The sequence below is a fragment of the Myodes glareolus genome, chromosome 3 (assembly GCF_982192425.1).
Source record: "Myodes glareolus chromosome 3, mMyoGla1.1, whole genome shotgun sequence".
NCBI lineage: Eukaryota > Metazoa > Chordata > Mammalia > Rodentia > Cricetidae > Myodes > Myodes glareolus.
Window position 1 is genome coordinate 116766986 of NC_142028.1, and position 15933 is coordinate 116782918.

The 15933-nt window shown below is 35.3% G+C and overlaps 1 protein-coding gene across 1 annotated transcript in view; it reads right to left on the reverse strand.

Annotated features, from left to right (window-relative positions):
• Positions 1-15933, reverse strand: part of Kdm4c (lysine demethylase 4C) — a 172856-nt gene that overhangs the window by 128850 nt on the left and 28073 nt on the right. Inside the window, exon 4 of the mRNA XM_085686138.2 lies at positions 14595-14709. Within this exon, the coding sequence (XP_085542264.2) occupies positions 14595-14709 (115 nt within the window). The remainder of the gene's footprint in view (positions 1-14594; positions 14710-15933) is intronic.

A 15933-nucleotide genomic window follows, 5' to 3' on the forward strand; every position in this document is an offset into this window, starting at 1 on the left:
TGTATAATCTCATGTGATATGTATATGTAATTTAATGATTGCATCTCTATTTTATGGGCACAAATATCCATAGGTGGTTAGGAAGATGACTTCTCATTAAACTGTACAATTTTGATATATAGAAAATATACTAGGATGTCTCATAACTAGATCTACTGTCTCACAAGGACTATAAAACACTTAAAAGACTGCTTTGTTCCTTTTACTCAGACTAACAGACACACAAAGCAACAATTTCTCCCCAGTCTAAGACAAGCTACACACGTTTTAGCTGATTTTTACCTCAGAGTAAGTTCAAACTAGAATGTTTCTGTAAATGGATCATCAGTTAAAAAAACTTTACAAATATGCACTAGATCAAAGATGCAGATTTCTAACAACGGTTATTAACACAAAGTAACCTAAAAAAAAAAGCATGCCAATTTTTCACTTGCTAAGTCTAGCTGATAAAAACCTATGTCTCACAGCTTGTCTCTGGCCAATGTGTCCCCGGCCTCTGATCACAATCTTACATCAGAAACCTTGAAACCTTGCATTGCAAAGGTAAATGGCCTGACTCCTGATCGTTTACCCAAGGAATATGCTATGACCAATGAGATGTAATTCTTGTAATTTTTTTTTCCTATTACCCCAAACCTCCTGTAAAAAATGTATTTAAGCTAGGTGGAGAAGTAAAGGAGAGTTGAAGCAGAATTGAAACAAGGAAGAACTATAAAGAATTAGAACTTAGATTAAAAAAAAAAAACCCTTAAGCTCAGTTTCGCTTCACTGTGGACTTCCTCCTTGAATACTGGAGGTGCCCTTGAAGAGTTGCACTCTCAGGCTACGGAGAAGTCCTCCAGAAGAGCAACAAGTATTCTTAAGTCATCTCTCCAGGTCTTCCTATGGCATTCTTTAGTAAGAAATGCTTAAGAGTTTTAGAGTAATGCTTTATTTTCTTTCCAGAATTCTAGACAATTAGCAACTACAGATCATCTTTTCAAAGAAACAAATTCTGTCACAAGTAATTATTTATTTGAAAAGACTGACTGCTCATATTAAAGGTAAATATTTGAATTGAAAGGACAGAATTAGGGTAGAGAGATGGGACTGTCCAGTCAATGAAAAAACCTTCATTGAAATGAAAAAACCTTATAAACCTAGGGTTTACTGCCTAAAGACTTAACCACCAAAGATCTGAGGTAAATAAAGAAGTGGTTCCAAGCAGAAGTAATTCAACACTCTTAGAAGAAAATCTTCATCCATTTACATATGAAACTTTGTCTCAAACTAAGAACAAACTTCACTGTTTCCCTAGACCCAATGCTCAGGGTCTGTGGATTTTACAGATGATTCCTCACTGCCTTTCCCTTCCCTATGAATTTCTGCATCCCATCCCCCAACCCTGGCAGTAGTTAACCATATGCAAAGCCTGCCAGAAAACCATGGATATTCCCACCTCTGTCTTATGCTAGACCAAATTCTCAGGGTTGTCCCTAGCATTGTGACAAAATGCCTTAAGCAATTTCCCCATTCTCTTGTTTAAGCTTCCTATGGATCCCTCAGACTATCTCCCCTGCCTTCCATTACCCAAATACCCAACACCAACAAGCATTTCCCAATGAACACACCAGTCCAGCAGACCAGAGAAACAAGCAACACTCAGTCAAAGCAGTCCTGGAAAATTCAGAGAGGAAACAGAAACCATGGAACAAAACTCCCACCCAAGCAAGACAGAAGCTGAAATCAGCACCTAGAGCTATAATCAGCCCAAACTCAGATACATACATACCAGCATAAGAACACAATCATAACAACCAGGGCAATACGTCACCACCAGAGTCCAGCCATCCTATCACAGTAGGTCTTCAATGTTCAAACACAACTGAAGTATAGAAAAAAGACCTTAAAACCAACTTTATAAAGATGATAAAGGTCCATGAAGAAGAAAGGAATAAATCCCTTAAAGAAATCAAGGAAAGCACAAAAAACAATTGGAGGAAATGAATAAATGTCTTAAAGAAAGCCAAGAAAAAACAAACAGAAGGAAACAAACAAACAAAAAAAAACTGTTCAAGACCTGAAAATGGAAATAGAATAAAGAAAGCACTAAGGGAATCCTGGAAGCAGAAAATGTAGCAATGCAAACAAGAACTACAGAGGCAGTATCACCAATAAAGTACAAGAGATGAAAGAGAGAATCTCAAGTGAAGATACGTTAGAAAAAATGATCACACTGATCAAAAAAAGGTAAATCTAAAACATTTCCTGATATGAAACATCAAGAAAATCTGAGACATATGAAAAGACCAAAGTAAGAATAGAAGCAGAGGAAGTCAACAAAAATACCATCACCAAAAATTTTCCTAACCTAATGAAGTAGATGCCTATGAAGGAACAAGAAGCAAAGAAACACCAAATAGACTGGACTAGAAAAGAAAGTACCCTTGCTGCACTTAAACTTAAGTAAGCTTAGTACTTAAAATACTAAACATACAGAAAGAAGAAAGAGTATTAAAAGCTACAAGAGAAATAGACCTATTAGAATTATATCTGACTTTTCAGTGGAAATTCTAAAAGCCAAAAGGGCTTGCAATGATGTCCTGCAGATTAAGAGACCACAGATGCCAGCCCAGATTATTATGCCCAGCAAAACTCTTATTCACCATAAATGAACAAAAAGACAATCCATTATAATGTAAAATATAAACAATATCCATCTATAAATCCACCCATACAGAAGGAAAACTCAAAGCCAAGGAGGTTAATTAACTACACCTATGAAAACAAAGACAATAAATATTCTTACATTAATAAAACCAAAAGAAGGGTAGCATGTACATGCACACACACACGTGCGTTCATATACACACTACCATTAATTACTACTACCACGTGTAACTGGAGATTTCTGTCCTGCCCGCCAATTCCTGAATAACCACTCTGAGGCTTAATGTTAATTAAAAATTGTTTGGCCTATTACCTCAAGCTTATTATTAACTAGCTCTAACGCCTTAAATTAGCCCATTAGTATACATTTTTCCACAAGGCTCATTGCTTGTTACCGCCCATCTTCCTTTCTTGTTTCCTAGGTGGCTGCTGGCATCTCCCAGATTCCGACTTTTTCCCCTGTATTCAGGTTGGCTTTCCCGCCTAGCTATATTCTGCCCTGCCTTAGGTCAAAGCAGTTTCTTTAGTAATAATAGTAATAAAGCATTACTAATAATACTATAGTAATATTAGTAATAATATTATTACCAATAATAGTAATAAAGCATATTCACAGCATACAGAAGGACATTTCACTTCAACCACCAGCAACAACAATAATAAAATAAAGGTAATTAACTCACATTGTCGTTGATATTGCTCAATATCAATGCCCTTAAATTCCCAACAAAAACACACAGATTAAGAGAAAGTATATAAATACAGGACCATTCAAGAAACATACCTCAACAACAAAGATATACATCACAACAGGTTAAAGTTTGTGAAAAAAAAAAAAACCCAAGTAAACGCACCTAAGAAGCAAACTGGTATAGTCATTTTAATATCTAACAAAATAGACTTGAAACCAAAACTGTTCAAAAGAGAGGGGGGAAAGGATACTACATATTCCAACGAAAGGAAAGATTCCACCAAAATGACATTTAATTCTTAATATCTATGCCCCAAACACAAGGGCACCCTCTTTTGTAAAGAAACACTACTACAGCTTACATCACACATTGACCCTCTCACACATTCTCACACAGTAAGAGTGAGAAACTACAACATTCACTCTCATCAACTGGCATGCCATCAATATAAAACTAAAGAAAGAAATGCTGGAGCTAACTGACTTTATCAAAAAAGGAACCCAAAGACATATATATATACATACATATAATATATATAAAGATATATACATACATACATATATATATATATATATATATATATCTTTTCTCAGCACCTCATGGAACTCACTCTAAAATTAACTACATACTTGGAACACAGCAAATCTCAACAGATACAAGCAAATTACGCCTTACATCCTATCAGACTACCATGGATTAAAACTGGGCATCAACAGGAGAAAGCTTACAAACTCATGGAAACTGAACAGCTCTCTGCTGAAAAAATATTAGGTCATGACTGAAATTAACAAAAGAAATTAAAGATTTTCTAAAATTCAATAAAAACAAATATACAACATATCCAAAATCATGGGAAACAATGAAAGAGGTGAAGAGGTGTTAAGAAAAAAGTTCATAGACATAAATGCCTAGCCAAAAAAAAAAAAAAATGGAGAAACCTCATACTTGCAACTTAACAACACATAAGAAAGTTCTAGAAGAAAAGTAAGCCAAGAAGGGCACATGCAAGAAAGTAAGAACTGAAATCAATAAAACAGTAACCAAGAGAATACAAAAAAAAAATTAGTAGAACAAAGAGTTGGTTCTTTGAGAAAAATAAACAAGATAGATAAATCCTCATCTAAATTAACTAAAAAGCAGAGAGAGAATATCCTAAATAATAAACTCAGAAACAAAAACGGGGATATATCAATAGATAAGGATATCCAGAGAATCCTTTAAAAAGACTTTGAAAACCTATACTCCAAATTATAAAATCTAAAAGAAATGCATAATTTTCTCAACAGGTACCTTTTAACAAAGTTAAGTCATGATCAAATAAACAATTTAAGTGGACTTATAACCTCTAGTGAAATGGAAGCAGTCACTAAAAGTCTCCCAATCAAAGAAAGCCCTATGACAGATGGTTGAGTGAAGAATTCTACCAGGTTTTCAAAGAAGCAACACTAACACTCCTCAAATTACTCTACAAAATAGAAACAGAAGAAATATTCTCAAATTCATTTTATGAGGTTACAGTTTTCATGATACCTAAGCCACATAAAGACTCAACAAAGAAAGAATTACAGACCAAATTCCCTTCTAAACATTGATGTGAAAATACTCAATAAAATATTGCAAAGCAAATCCAAGACCATATCAATAAGATCATCCATCATGATCAAGGACCCTTCGTCACAGAAAGGCAGAGATGGTTTAACATATGAAAATCAGTAAATATAATACACCATATATATAAACTGAAAAAAAAAATCACATCATCATTTCATTAAGTGGCTGAAAAATCCTTCGACAAAATTCAACATGCCTTCATGATAAAAGTCCTGGAGGGATTAGAGATTAGGGACATATCTAAACATAATAAAGGCCATTTATAACAAGCCTGTAGCCAACATCAAATTAAATGGAGAAAAACACAAAGCAATTCCACCAAAATCAGGAATAAGAAAAAGTTGTCCACTCTCTTCATATCTATTCAGGACAGTATGTGAAGATTTAGCTTATGTTTAAAATTTTAGTTTAAGTACTTAAGCTTAAGTCTTAGAAATGGTGATTCACAACATCTGTAATTCCAGTTCCAGAGAACTAACACCCTTTTTCTGGCCTTCATGAACACCAGGCACACATGGACACATATACAAGCAAAACACTTATACATAAGAAATAAAATAATTTTTAAAAATCATACAAACTATCTCCTGAGTTTTGGTACATGCCAAAATTTCCATCCAGGTGCCTCACACAGCAAGGTCTTCCTTTTCCTAAGTAGTTGACTTCTAAACAAGCAATTTTCATTGCTTGGTCAATCTTGGACAGACAGACAGAAGAAACATTATAAGCAGCTAGGTGCAAACTGCACTTCTGCTTACAAGGATAAGTACAAAACAAAATTTATCTTATCAGACTATGCTAGAGAGTATCATTACAGTCCATAGATTTTCTTTGCCTTGTTTTTCTATAACATTATCACAAGTGGCAACTAAATTTGTCCAATGCATAAGGGAGGGAAAGTAATATATATTCTTTTTAGTTATGTCATCTCATTTTATCCTATGAAAGTGACAAGTGTCCTCAGATGCCACTTCATCTGAAAGGACTGTAGAAAGGCATAGCTTGCCCAGGATCTCAAACTCTCAAAATTCATAACCACAAAGCCAAGGATGAAAAACTCGAAAAATTCTAGCCTGGAATGGCTCTATGGTTTCTGAAACAATGTACCCCAGAAACTGCCAGAAAGTCAACTCTGATCCATTTAAGTTTTACATAAAAAAAAAAAAAGCAGAACATCTCCTTTATCTCCTAACACCTTAGAAAGCAGAAATGTAGTGTGCTTTGGGACCTTTATTTTCTGTTTTTGGGTTTAATGTTGGTTTTTTTTTTTTTTTTAGGTAGGTCCATCAAAATTTAGAAATATGTAAAGTCATGTAGAATATTCGCGGATACACCCACAGAGAGAAAGTCTTTTTTTTTTTTCTTAATTACAAGGGCCAGTAAGATGCCTCAAAAAGTAAAGGTAAGTATCACTAAAGCCTCTAGACTTGAGTTCTGTCCCTGAGAACCAAATTATTTAAAGAGAGAACTAGCTCCTATAAATTGGCCTTGTAAGACATCCTGTGGCTGGCATTTGCCACTCACATACACATACTACTAAAGGGGAAAAAAAGGTTATTTTAAAACTCAAAGAAATAATCACTATGGTTTTTTTTTTATTTAGTTTGGTTTTATTGTTGTTTTGGAAACAGGTTATCTCTATGTAGCGCTAGCTGTCCTAGAACTCTCTATATAGAAAAGGCTAGCCTAGAAATCAGAGATCTGCCTTTCTCTTAAAGACATGTGCCACTACAGCTAGCAAGCTTTATATTTTACATTTACATGTGCACAGCCTTGTTGATCTTAAAAAAATAAATCTAAATCACAAGACTTTACCTTCCTTTTGAGAGAATAAAAACGAGAGGAATTCACACCATCTTGAGGAAGCAGAACAGAAATTAAACATTGTTAAAACAACGTTTAAAATTAAACATTTTTAAAACAATGTTTAAAATTAAACATTATTAAATACTGTCAAATTCTTGTTAAATAATAAGCCATTATTAAAAGCACTCCATTCGTCTCCCTCTATCCATCTTTCCTTTCTTCCTTAAGATAGGGTCTCAAGGGCTGGGGAGATGGCTCAGTGGTTAAGAGCATTGCCTGCTCTTACAAAGGTCCTGAGTTCAATTCCCGTAACCACATGGTGGCTCACAACCATCTGTAATGAGGTCTGATGCCCTCTTCTGGCCTGCAGGCATACACACAGAGAGAATATTGTATACATAATAAATAAATAAATATTTTTAAAAGAAAAAGAAAAAGATAGGGTCTCAAATAGCCCAGTCTGGCCACAAACTCAATATATAGCATATGATGAAAAACTCATCTCTTCCTGTATTTATAGGTGTAATCCATCACCCTGAGCTCTACTTATTCTATTTTATTTCTTTTTCCTTTAAATGTGTTAAGATGTTATGGGCCAGGACAATTTAACTCCAATTGACTGCTGTGGAACTCTTCCTAGGAACCTTTGCTGCCATCCCAAAGAGATGTGCAGCACTCACATTTTGAACTCCAATGAAGTAGCCATATCTGTGTTCTGGAAACCATAATTGCTTACTACTAAAGCATAACTCTGGCTCATAAAAAGATTGTCTGAACTACAATTGTTTCATACTGTTTGCACAAGACTTCTGTGACAACAAGCCTTGGTGAACTCAAGATGGTACCTCCCTCAATCTTTACCACCAAGACCAAAGACCTAGCACATCCTCTGCCTGGGATTGATATAAATAGTCCTGCATTTCCGTTAGGACAAATGTGACTGATGCAATATGATGAAAGGCTTCTGAGAAGTCCCACAGCTCAGGTAGAACTGTAACAATGGAAAAGAGAGAGCAAAAGCAGAAAAAGATAAACAGGCAAAGAGCTAAGGTTAAAAAAAGAAAACTACAAAGAACCAAAGGAGAAAGATTATGGGCCTTGGTCACTGAAAAATGCAATAGAACGGCAAAGTTTGAATGGCAAAGAGTTTCAAAGAGCTGCAACATGTGTGGCTGTAGGTTCACACTTTGGGATGTATCCACTAGCAGCTCAGTACTGGGCAGATGTAAATCTCAGCTTCTTCTTGTGTGACGTTTTACTCTTGATTCTTTGAAGGGCCTGACACCCAGCTCCCAAATCAATCACACACAGAGACTTATTCTTAATTATAAATGCCCAGTCTTAGCTGTTTTTTTGCCAACTTTTTTAACTTAAATTATCCTGACTACCTTTTGACTCTGGGATTTTATCTTTTCTGTATATCTTTTTTTGTTTCTTCATGGCTTGCTGTGTAGCTGAGTGGCTGGCTCCTGATGTCCACCTCTCCTTGTTCTCTTGCACCTCATTCTCCTTCTATTTATAATCTCTGCCTGCCAGCCCTGTCTATCCTTGCTCCTGCCTCACTACTGGCCACTTATCTCTTTATTAGAACCATCAGGTGTTTTAGATAGGCACAGTAACACAGTTTCAAAGAGTTAAACAAATACAGCGTAAACAAAAGTCACACACCTAAAAATAGTATTCCCCAACAGCTTCTGGAAGCAACAAGTGATGGGAGCACTATACAGTTTTGCAGCTCGAATGCAACTCTTTGGGTCCTGGGACTATTAGTCCCACAGCAATACATGTTGCAACTTTTTGAAACTCTTTGTCATTCAAATCTGGCAGTTCTCTGGCATTTTTCTAATGACCAAGGCCAAAGTCTTTCTTCCTTGGCTTTTTATATCTATCTTTTGATTATAGCATCTTGAAGGTAAAAACAGGACCTAGACTATTTGCCTCAAATTATAATACAAGTAATAACAAACAGCCAATTCATCTTAGCCATTGATTCTATCTATTCCTGTCAGTAAAATAATGTCTGTCACATATATTTGCTTCTTAATAAATACACAAGTCCGTACTTTCCCCATTCACTCATTGGCTAAAGGGGGATTATAATATCTTAGAGTCTGTAATGGTCACATACCTCACAAGAGTGAAATTGGCAACCATTAAAATGTCTTTTTGTTTTACGGCTTGTTTTGTTTTGTCAATACTAGGGACTGAATCCAGGGCCGTCTAAAATCAAGGTAAATAAGTACTCTACCGGTGAGCAATATACTCAGCTCTCCATGTAGATTTTGAATAGCACCAATGTACAGCCTTTGAATAGCACCAATTTGAGCCATTTCTTCTTCTTTTTTATTGTTTTAATTGAGCTATATATTTTTCTCCACTCTAAAATTGACCAATTCCAGAGCAATATCCTCTGGTAAAAGATCAGACAAAATTATACACAAACAAGTCAAAAGAATGATAACTATGTTTACAAAATGAAAGATGATATCAATAAATTTGAATGAATTACAAGAGAACAAAGACAACTGAATAGATAGAACAGGTAAGCTAATACAGGATATGAGAAGGTAATTCAATAAAGACAAATATTTAAGAAACACCAAATGAAATGATGGTGGGAATCAAAAATTCAATAAATCAAATGAAATCTTTTTAAGACCAAGTATAAGAATTGGTACACTGAAAGAAAATAATAAAATTTAAAAAATATGAACAGAACAGGGAAACTTTTGGGGACATCTTGAAAAGCAAATCACCTGGAGATGTGGCTCATTGAAAGCACACATGCCTAGCATGCATCAAGTCATGAATCAATACTTAGGAATTTGAAGTGGAAGAAAGGAAAAAGACAAAAATAGATAGATAGATAGATAGATAGATAGATAGATAGATAGATAGATAGATATCAATGAATTACAGGCATGAAACTAAGAAGAAAATTTATTCTAAAGGAAGATAACTGTAGAAGGAAAAAAATCCCAAACCTAGGGAAACATGGGCTTATTCACATATAAAAAGCATTTTTAAAAGCAATTGTAGGGCTGGAGAGATGGCTCAAAGGTTAAGAGCACTAACTGCTCTTCCAGAGGTCCTGAGTTCAATTCCCAGCAACCACATGGTTGCTCACAGCCATCTGTAATGAGATCCGGTGCCCTCTTCTGGCCTACAGGCATACATGGAGGCAGAATGTAGTATACATAATAAATAGATCTTTAAAAAAAAAAAAGCAATTGGAAAAAGAAACTCCAAGTTATACTACAGTTAAAACAATAAATATATAGAACAAAGAAAGCATATAAAGCACTACAAATAGAAAACCATCAAGTCATAAAAAAAGACAGACTCACACAATAACAAATGATCCCTCAATTGCAACTTTAAAAGTCAGAAGAACATAGAAAGATGCAGTGCATATTCTGAAATACTACAAGAACCAACCCAGGCTACACAATACCCAGCAAATCTATCTATTATGACTGGGGGAGAAATTAAATATTAAATTGATAATAAAAACAGGCAAAAAGATGAATGAACATCAAGCCAACTCTATAGGGGATACAATAAGAAATTCTTCAGATTCAAGAGAGTGGTAAACACAACCATTAGAGACATCCAAAAGCTACAGGAGGAGAAAAATAATACATTTGTTAAACAAAGAATCATTAGCAAAACAATAAACACTCCAAAATCAACAAAAGGAACACACCTTTCAATAATAATTTCAAATATTATTTAGTCTCAATTTCCCAATCAAAGGACAGACTAGTCAGCAGACTGTATTAGAAAAGAAGGAACGAAGGAAGGAGGGCAGGAAGAAGGGAAGGTGGGAGGAAGGGAGGGAGGGAGGAGGGAAGTTAAGGAAGGCAGGAAGGCAGGAAGGCAGGAAGGAAGGAAGGATGGTTCATCTATTTGTCACTGGAAGAACCAGTAATACTGCCTGATTTTACTACCAGTAGCTCTGGTAGTTCACTCCAACAAAAAAATAGAAGCGGAGGCTTTAAATGGCATCACAAATCAAATGATTTTAACAGATGTTTACAGAACATGCCATCCAAACACTGCAGAAAACACATTTGTCTCAGGATTACATGAAACTTTCTTTAAAACATATCACATACAAAGCAAGTCTCAACAAATGCAGGAAAATTAAAATAACTTCTTGTATTCTGACTACAAAGAATACAAATCAATTTCAAGAAAAAACAGAAAACAAAGAAAGTCATGGGTATTAAAACAACACACTACTCAATGATGAAATGGAAACAGTAAAAAAATCAAGAAAATTAAAAACAAAAAAACTACCTAGAATTAGAAGAAAATGAAGACACAACATGCCAAAATATCTCTAAAAATGTGCATCACTACAACCATTATGAAAATGCAAATCAATACTATTCTACGATTTCATCTTACATCAGTAAGAATGACAAACGAAGCTGGGTGGTGGTGGAGCACGCCTTTAATCCCAGCACTTGGGAGGCAGAGGTAGGTGGATCTCTGTTGAGTTTGATGCCAGCCTGGGCTACAAGAGCTAGCTCCAGGACAGGTTCAAAAGCTACATAAAAATCCTATCTCAAAAAAAAAAAAAAAAAAAAAAAAAAGAATGGCAAATGACCAGTGGAACAGCAGACAACAAATGTTAAAAGGTGAGTTGTAAGGGTCATTCACTATTAGTGGGATTTCAAACTTGTGCAGTCACTGATTCCCAAAAGCTGGAAATAAGTCTACCAGACAAACCACTTCTCAATGTATATCAAAAAGACTAAACATCATACTCCACCAATGCTAGCCCAGTCATGTTTACTGCTCTTTTATTCATAACAGCTAGGAAGAAGAAATAACCTACATGTCCTATAACCAATGAATGAATAATAAAAATGTGGTACATATGCACTATGGAATACTATTCAGTGGTAAAGAAAAACAAAATCATAAACTTTGCAGGCCAATGGATAGAATTAAAAAAGATTAATTAAGTGAGGTAATCCAGACAGAAAAGACAAATGTCACATTTCCTTATTGGAGGTTCCTAGCTCCAAATTTTAAGATATGAGTACATAAAGAAACCAGTAATGTAAAAGGGGACCATTATTGGGTTACGGGAGTTGGGGAGCAATAGAGAAGAAAATAGCAAAATAGAAGTAATCTGATCATGAGTGAGAAAAGTGCGGGCTCCTTGGGGAACAGGAGGTAGGAAAATACAGAAGGTGGGAAGAGGGTACAAGAGAATGGCATGATACAAGTGATCAGAAAGGGGAAAAGGGAAAGGTGAGGTACCTTAAGGAAAGAGGATGGAGGTGAATACAGAGCTTGGACGGAGGGAAGTAAAATAACAATGTGGTTGAAAAACTCACAAGATATCATAATGCTACCTAACCTTAAAAAAAAATCTACAAGGCACACATCTCAATGTACAAATTATAATTTTAATGAGATTTTCTCTTCTGAGATGATGGAAATCCCTTCAAAGGCCAAAGACTATCTGAGAAAAACCCCAATACCAGACATGAGTAACTTTCACTTATATTGCTGGCAAGGGCTAAGAGAAACCCAAAACATACAATTTATTGCTTTTGTCCTTAGTTGACCTATAGTGGTGGAAGGTAAATTTCTACTGCTGAAAGCTTTCATGGCCCCTTCTGATACCATGCAAAAACACCGCCATGAAACATCATGGCCAGAGGCCTTAAAGCTCAAATTGACCTGAATGTCCCTTCCCTGAGGACAAGCTTGCATGGTATCAGAAGGGGCCATGAAAGCTTCCAAAGGACAGAGATAATCAACAGTTCTATCCAACTATGATACTTATGAATCACATCAATGACCAACAATCAATGACCAACATGGCATAATAACCCTGCAGATGCAGTAGTAAAACACACACCTTGGTAGTAACAACTGCTCTCTAACTGGATTAAAGACAAGAGGAAGACCATGCTTGAAATTAGAAACCATTACTCAGTGTTAGTGAAATCACGGTCATAGGAGGAGAATCTACAACCCCTAATATACTAGACCCACATAGTCATTTGTCTTTATGCCCACAGATAAATATAGTGTTTGCAACTTATTGAGGAAACTAAAATCTATGCAATAGGCATTAATAGTATATAAAACTATAGCCATCAAAATGCAGATTTGTGGAGCTAGTCCCAATGGATACATCTACAAAACACTCCTACAGTGAAGATTCAGGAAACATTGCAGAAGATAGGGCAGAACTAATATAAGAGCCAAAGGATGAGGGACACTGCTGTAAGATTGTTTCTCCTAGTAACATAAGAAGCTTTATCCATAAATTCTGAACATGACTGCCTAAACATGAGCTGAAGAAGGACACTAACACACACGCTAACCTGAATGGGAAAAGCAAAGTCTATCTCCACTCTACAAGAACTACAGCTCACTAAGGAAAGCAGAGAATGGCAGAGGTGACCATCCACAGCAAAGAGCACACCAATTGGTTGCTCAGTGCCAAGAGTCAGCCCTGAAAACATACACACAAGAAACATTACATGGATTCAAATAGTTATATTTAAAAATATAAATGTATATAAAAATACATATATGCATATAGTAACAATTGAAAAAAAGGTCATGAATTTGAGCAAGAAAAGGGAGGGGTGTAGGGGGATATGGAGGTAAGAAAGAAAAGGAAAATATTATTAATATACAATCTCAATGAAAAGAAACACAGAAAAGAAAGAATAAACTGAGGAAGACACTAGCAGATGAAAGGACTTCCCATGCTTACAGAACAGAAAAGGTAATATTCTGAAATGCAGTCTATATATTCAATACAATCCCTATCAAAATTCCAATGCCATTGTTCACAGTATGAGAAAAATGTTAAAATGCATATGGATGCATAAAAAGAGTCAAAGTCACCTGAGCAAAAAAAGTAATGCCATAGGTATCAGCATATCTGATCTCAAGCAAAACACACCAAAGGTAATAAAAATGGCATCAGTGCATCAGCATCGTGCTACCACAAAAGCAGGCAGGCTAATCAATGGAATAAAACAAAGACGCCAGATATAAATCGAAACAACTATAGCTGTATTGGTCAAAAGGATTAGAAGTTCAAGGTCATCCTCTGCTGAATAGCAAGTTTTAAGTTAGTCAGAACTATATAAGACTCTGGCTCAGATGACAAAAAAGGGTGAGGGAGATCTAGAAAGTGACTCAGTGGCTAATAGTGAATACTGATCTTTCAGAGGACCTGAATTTGGTTCCCAATATTCACACAGAAGGTTCGCAACCACCTTTACATCAAATCCAAGGGATCCAATGGCTCAAACCTCCAAAAGTATCTGCACATATATGTATATCCTCAACCACAGGCACACATACATTCACATAATTTAAGGTAATAAACATAAAAATTTAAAATAAAATGAAAAAGAGAGCATTAGGGAGGGAAAGAACGAAAAAGGAGCAAGAAAGAATCCTGGTGTTTTCTCTCATACTTGAAAAAGTATAGACACCCAAAAGCTAATAAATAAAATATGATGAAGAAAGTAAGTACAGGGCTGGAGAGATGGCTCAGTGGTTAAGAGCATTGCCTACTCTTCCAAAGGTCCTGAGTTCAAGTCCCAGCAACAACATGGAGGCTCACAACCATCTGTAATGAGGTCTGGTGCCCTCTTCTGACCTTCAGGCATACACGCAGACAGAATTATGTATACATAACAAACAAATAAATATTTAAAAAAAAAAAAGAAAGTAAGTACAACTGAGTACTTCTTGGATATCTAAAAATAATAAATAAAAGCAGTATCACCGATCTTTTAAAAACCACAACATAAATACATACACATATATGTATATATATACCTCATCATATATGCTTCCATTAATATCTGCTCCATAAATAGGTGCCACAAAAGTTAAGTTTTTCCAGTACTTGCGTTCCAAATCTTCATAATCCAAGTACCTTGGAGTACAGTATCTATAAAAAAATTAAAAAGTAAAGACCACAGATCAGTAAGGCAATTTTAAGGATTTTCCACCCATCTAATGTAATTTACTTTCTAAATAAAACTATTATAAACTATAATAGTGTCAAATTTAATGAATAATATACAAAAGCATTTATACTTAAAACTCCATAGGATTTTTTATATTCTTTATCAGTAAGACAATCACTTTCAGGGGGCTGGAGAGATGGCTCAGAGGTTGAGAAAACTGACTGCTGTTCCAGAGGTCCTGAGTTCAATTCCCAGCAACCACATGGTGACTCACACCCATCTATAATGAGATCTGGTGCCCAGAATACTATATACTATATATAAATAAATAAGTTTTAAAAAAAAAGACATTCACTTTCATAAAAATATTAATAAAGGAAGCAAATTATACCTCATTATTTTAGCTTTCAAAGTTTTTCTAAAATACTTAGTCAATTATACAAGAACATTGTACAAATTTATATATAAAAAGATACAGAATATATGGCAAAACTGAGGGGAAAAAAGCCTGTATATAACTCCAAGAGAGCTGAAATAAGATACTCTGCAGTTATTGGGCTTGTACTGCCTGGTATACTAATGACATGCAAAAAAGAAGTCACCTACATAGTTGGAGTGGAAGAATAAACTAGCACGATATAATTTCTCAACACATATCAAGTCAAAAGTATATATACAATTGTGGGACTGGAGAGATGGCTCAGTAGTTAAGAGCACTCACATGGCAGCTCACAACTATCTATAAATTCAGTTAATAAAGTATGTATATATATATGGGTTGGAAAGATGGCTCAGAAGTTAAGAGAGGTCCTGAGTTCAATTCTCAGAAACCATGGTGGCTTACAACTATTTGTAATAAGATATGGTGTCCTCTTCTGGGCCTGCAAGGATACATGCAGACAGAACACTGTATACATAATTAATAAATAAATCTTAAGTATATATACTCTTGATCTAAAATTTAGAAATGCATCTTAGTAACAGTGAAATACAGAATGAGGAGGTACAGTGTAAGTAACTAGAAACACAATAGGTATGAATTATTTTCCTACAGTTATGACAAAAGCAACTTAAAGAAGAAAGGGTTCACTTTAACAATGAAGTTTGAGATGGCAAAACCACATGCATTTGCATTCAGGAATCAAAGACTAATGCTAATTCTCAACTCTGCTTCCCTTTTCTTCTAGTCTAGGATCCCAGCCCAT